At 35.7% G+C, this 4,090-nt stretch overlaps 2 protein-coding genes across 2 annotated transcripts in view; one reads left to right on the forward strand and one right to left on the reverse strand.

Moving 5' to 3' along the window:
• LOC106876532 (zinc finger protein 208) overlaps positions 1-4,090 on the forward strand; it is a 22,498-nt gene that overhangs the window by 12,457 nt on the left and 5,951 nt on the right. The gene's annotated exons all lie outside the window — the stretch shown is intronic.
• Positions 1,385-4,090, reverse strand: part of LOC106876531 (zinc finger protein 726) — a 4,221-nt gene continuing 1,515 nt past the window's right edge. Inside the window, exon 2 of the mRNA XM_052978019.1 lies at positions 1,385-3,151. Coding sequence (XP_052833979.1) covers positions 1,622-2,761 — 1,140 coding nt within the window. The 5' untranslated portion in view covers positions 2,762-3,151 and the 3' untranslated portion in view covers positions 1,385-1,621. The remainder of the gene's footprint in view (positions 3,152-4,090) is intronic.

The raw sequence follows: 4,090 nt of genomic DNA on the forward strand, positions 1-4,090 counted from the left end.
AATAATTTTCCATTCATATGACTGTATTTCTTTAATTCTTCAATAGATGGCTTTATTGACGATTTCATTTCGTTCAAGTATTTTTCTTTGTTCCATTCTGTCAACAACTTCACCTTCAAGGGTTTTTCAAATTTCCACCAGATTATTTTAACAAGGTGTACTCATGTATTCTCCTGTATGACCGTTTCCAGTATACGACTCGACGCCCGTAAGAAGGAATCCGTCTTCGATGTGTGACCACTTGACGAGCTATCACGCCATCACACTTCCGGCCCCGTTTTTGACGTCATAACCTCTCCTTTCCGAACACTGTCCTACAAACTGATCTAAAGCACTCTGCTTGTCTATTTCGTTTCGTAATCGTCCATCGTGTCAGAAGCGGGACACGTTTCCTTTGAGATTTCTCTTCAGGTCATCCATTCATTTCCCCTTCGTCATCGAACACGTGATGCTTCATTCCCTCCACTGATACATTATTCGGAGTAGTGGTCGCAATCACCCTTCCCCTTTCCCCACTGTAGAACTTTCTTAAGCTTTACATAAAAATAATCAGGAGAAAAAGTGCGTTGTTTATTTCTTTTCAATCAACTACACACTGAGTAGACAAATACCATTGGCCAACTAAATCAGGGGTCTCAACCATTTCTTTCCTATGGACACCTGATTAGTATTCTATTCTGGTGGACACCCATAGTCATTCGATGTTTAAAAAGTAGTTTCATGCATACTTTCAAAATTCCTATTTAGCTTTTCACAAATCAGCAGATGCAGTTTCCCTAAAATGTGTAAAATGTTAGAGAAAGAAGCCTGTTTCTTGCAATACATAACATCTAAAGCAAAATTTTTTCGAATTCCCTTTTAAATACAATTATGGTTTTCCATAATATTTTGTTGCGTAATCCCCCTAAATCTTATATGGGATCCAGAGGGGCTGTGTGGACCTGAATTGAGAACCACTGATATAAATTGTCAGATCCTTTCTCCTACCTAACCGGATGGCCCTTCTCTGCAGACCAACTGAATAGCTAGCCCACAGCGACATTTCTGTGAGCAGTTCGTCTGTTATCAGTACTTGGGAATGCTCCAAGCATGCATTCCGAGGCTTCACCGAACTTTGTATGACCTACACACACACATCAAATTAAATGCATAACTGAAAGAGCTACCACTTGTTTAATACTGTTACGTTACTTGAAAAGGCATATTTTTAAGATACGCCTTTTCAAGGCATATCTTAAGAGCGTACAGCCAAAGAAACCAAGTCAAATCTGACTGGAATCTGGAGCAGCATTCTGGCTTGTCAGCTCATGTCACACTTTTCCACCCAAGCCTGCAAAGAAAATGGGTGTTAAAGGATGATGATGAAAACACAACAAAGACAAAATCAATGTCGCTTAGATCTTTTATTCATTATTCCTGTATTCTCTCATAACAAACTCCTCAAAAATCCAGCACAATCCTCTTCATTTATATATATATATATATACATGATATTGAAGTTGATATTTATTAATTTCATACATTGATAACATGAAGCTTGTAGAGGAATAAAGCCTGTTTTTCAGCAGACAAAATATTCATAATTGTGGTTCTGTTGTAATAAATTTTGATATTGACTTGGTCAGACTTGTGTATGAATGCTAACATGTGTGTTTAAAAGGCCTTTTCGTAAGAATGATTCACCACAGATATCACACTGATAGGGTTTTTCACCAGTATGAATACGTTCATGACTAGTCAAATGACTATTTCTAGAGAATAATTTACCACAGATATTACAACGATATGGCTTCTCTCCTGTGTGAATACGTTTGTGATTATTTAAATTACTGTTGTGTGAAAATGATTTACCACAAATATCACACCGATATGGTTTTTCATCAGTATGAATACGTTTGTGACTAATCAAATAGCTATTTGTAGAGAATGATTTACCGCAGATATTACAATGATATGGCTTCTCTCCTGTATGAATACGTTTGTGACAAGTTAAAGTGCTACTTTCAGAAAATGATTTACCACAGATATCACAATGATATGGCTTCTCTCCTGTATGTGTACGTTTGTGTTTAGTCAAGTCACCATTTCGAGAAAATTGCTTACCACAGATATTACAATAAAATGGATTCTCACCTGTGTGAGTACTTTTGTGTTTAGGTAAGTTATCACTTCGAGAAAATGATTTGTATGGTTTTTCCCCAGTATGAATATATTTGTGACGAGTTAAAGTGCTATTCTCAGAAAATGATTTACCACAGATATCACAATGATATGGTTTTTCCCCAGTATGAATACGTATGTGAATAGTCAAGTAACTCTTTCTAGAGAATGAGTTACCACAGATATTACAATGAAATGGCTTCTCTTCTGTATGTGTACATTTGTGACTAGTCAACTGACCATTTGTAGAGAATGATGTACCACAGATATCACAATGATATGGCTTCTCACCTGTATGAATACGTTTATGCCTTTTCAATTTACCACCTTCAGAAAATGATTCACCACAGATATCACACTGATATGATTTTTTCCCAGTATGAATACGTCTGTGAATAGTCAAGTGATTACTTCTAGAGAATGATTTACCACAGATATCACAATGATATGGCTTCTTTCCACTATGAATACGTTTGTGACTGGTTAAACAACGATTTTCAGAAAACGATTTATCACAGATATCACAGGAATATGGTTTCTCTCTTGAATCTGGGTCTTTTGGTTTTGTTATATTATTCATTATGAGCGAATAAATTGTCATACATATTACAATGATAGTGTTTTTACATTTGTATGAAAGTTTGTGTCCAGTTGTGTCACTGCTTACAGAGAATAATTTAATGTTATATTTCTTTCATCGGTGATCTTACTTAATATCTAAAACAGAAATGTAAACCGTTAACTTTTTTGTAAAGTAATCCAAGATTAATTAATCGGTTAATTGATAATCTCCTCTACATTCCAGACAGTGAAGATGGAAAATGTTGCTGTTAAATACAATGTGCAGAAGAAATATTTTCCCATTGTTCATCAAAGATTTTATTTATATAAACAGTATTGCAGTACGTGCCTTCCCTGAATTGATGTCAGTAAAATATCAGAGGCACATCTGAATGAAGACATTTCTTTTACATCAACATGATATGTTATTCTGAAATAGGAAAGAAACATTAAGATAAAGCGGATAGTTAAACAACAGAATAACATGGCAAATTTTTCAACATCAACACTCTCATCCACCTAATGTCTATGTAATAAATTTTGATATTGATGTGTACTTCAGTGGTGTTTTTGAAAGGTCTCACCACAGATATCACACTGATATGGGTTTTCCCCAGTATGGATACGTTTGTGACTAGTCAAGTGACTATTTCTAGAGAATGATGTTCCACAGACACTACAAAAATATGCCTTCTCTCCTGTATGTGTAAGTTTGTGTTTAAGCAGGTGACCGTTTTGAGAGAAAGATTTACAACAGACATTACAATGATATGGCTTCTCTCCTGTATGAATACGTTTGTGAATAATTAAAGCGTTATTTTCAGAAAATGATTTATCACAGATGTCACAATGATGTGGCTTCTCTCCTGTATGTGTAGTTTTGTGTTTACCCAAATCACCACGTCGAGAGAATGATTTGCCACAGATATCACAATGATATGGCTTCTCACCCGTATGAATACGTTTGTGTATTTGTAGGTTACCAGATTCAGAAAATGATTTACCACAGATATCACAGTGAAATGGTTTTTCCCCAGTATGGATACGTTTATGAATAGTCAGCTTACTATTTTCAGAAAATGATTTACCACAGATATCACATTTATGTGGTCTTTCCCCAGTATGAATACGTCTGTGCCTAATCAATTGACTGTTTCTAGAGAATGATTTACCACAGGTATCACAATGAAACGGTTTCTCTCCTGTATGTGTAGGTCTGTGCTTAGTCAAGTCACCACTCTGAGTGAATGATTTACCACAGGTATTGCAATGATATGGCTTCTCCCCTGTATGCGTACGTACGTGACGGGTCAACAGAATACTTTGAGAGAATGATTTACCACAGACATAACAATGATACGGTTTTCGT

This window comes from Octopus bimaculoides, chromosome 29 (genome assembly GCF_001194135.2).
Source record: "Octopus bimaculoides isolate UCB-OBI-ISO-001 chromosome 29, ASM119413v2, whole genome shotgun sequence".
NCBI classification, from domain to species: domain Eukaryota; kingdom Metazoa; phylum Mollusca; class Cephalopoda; order Octopoda; family Octopodidae; genus Octopus; species Octopus bimaculoides.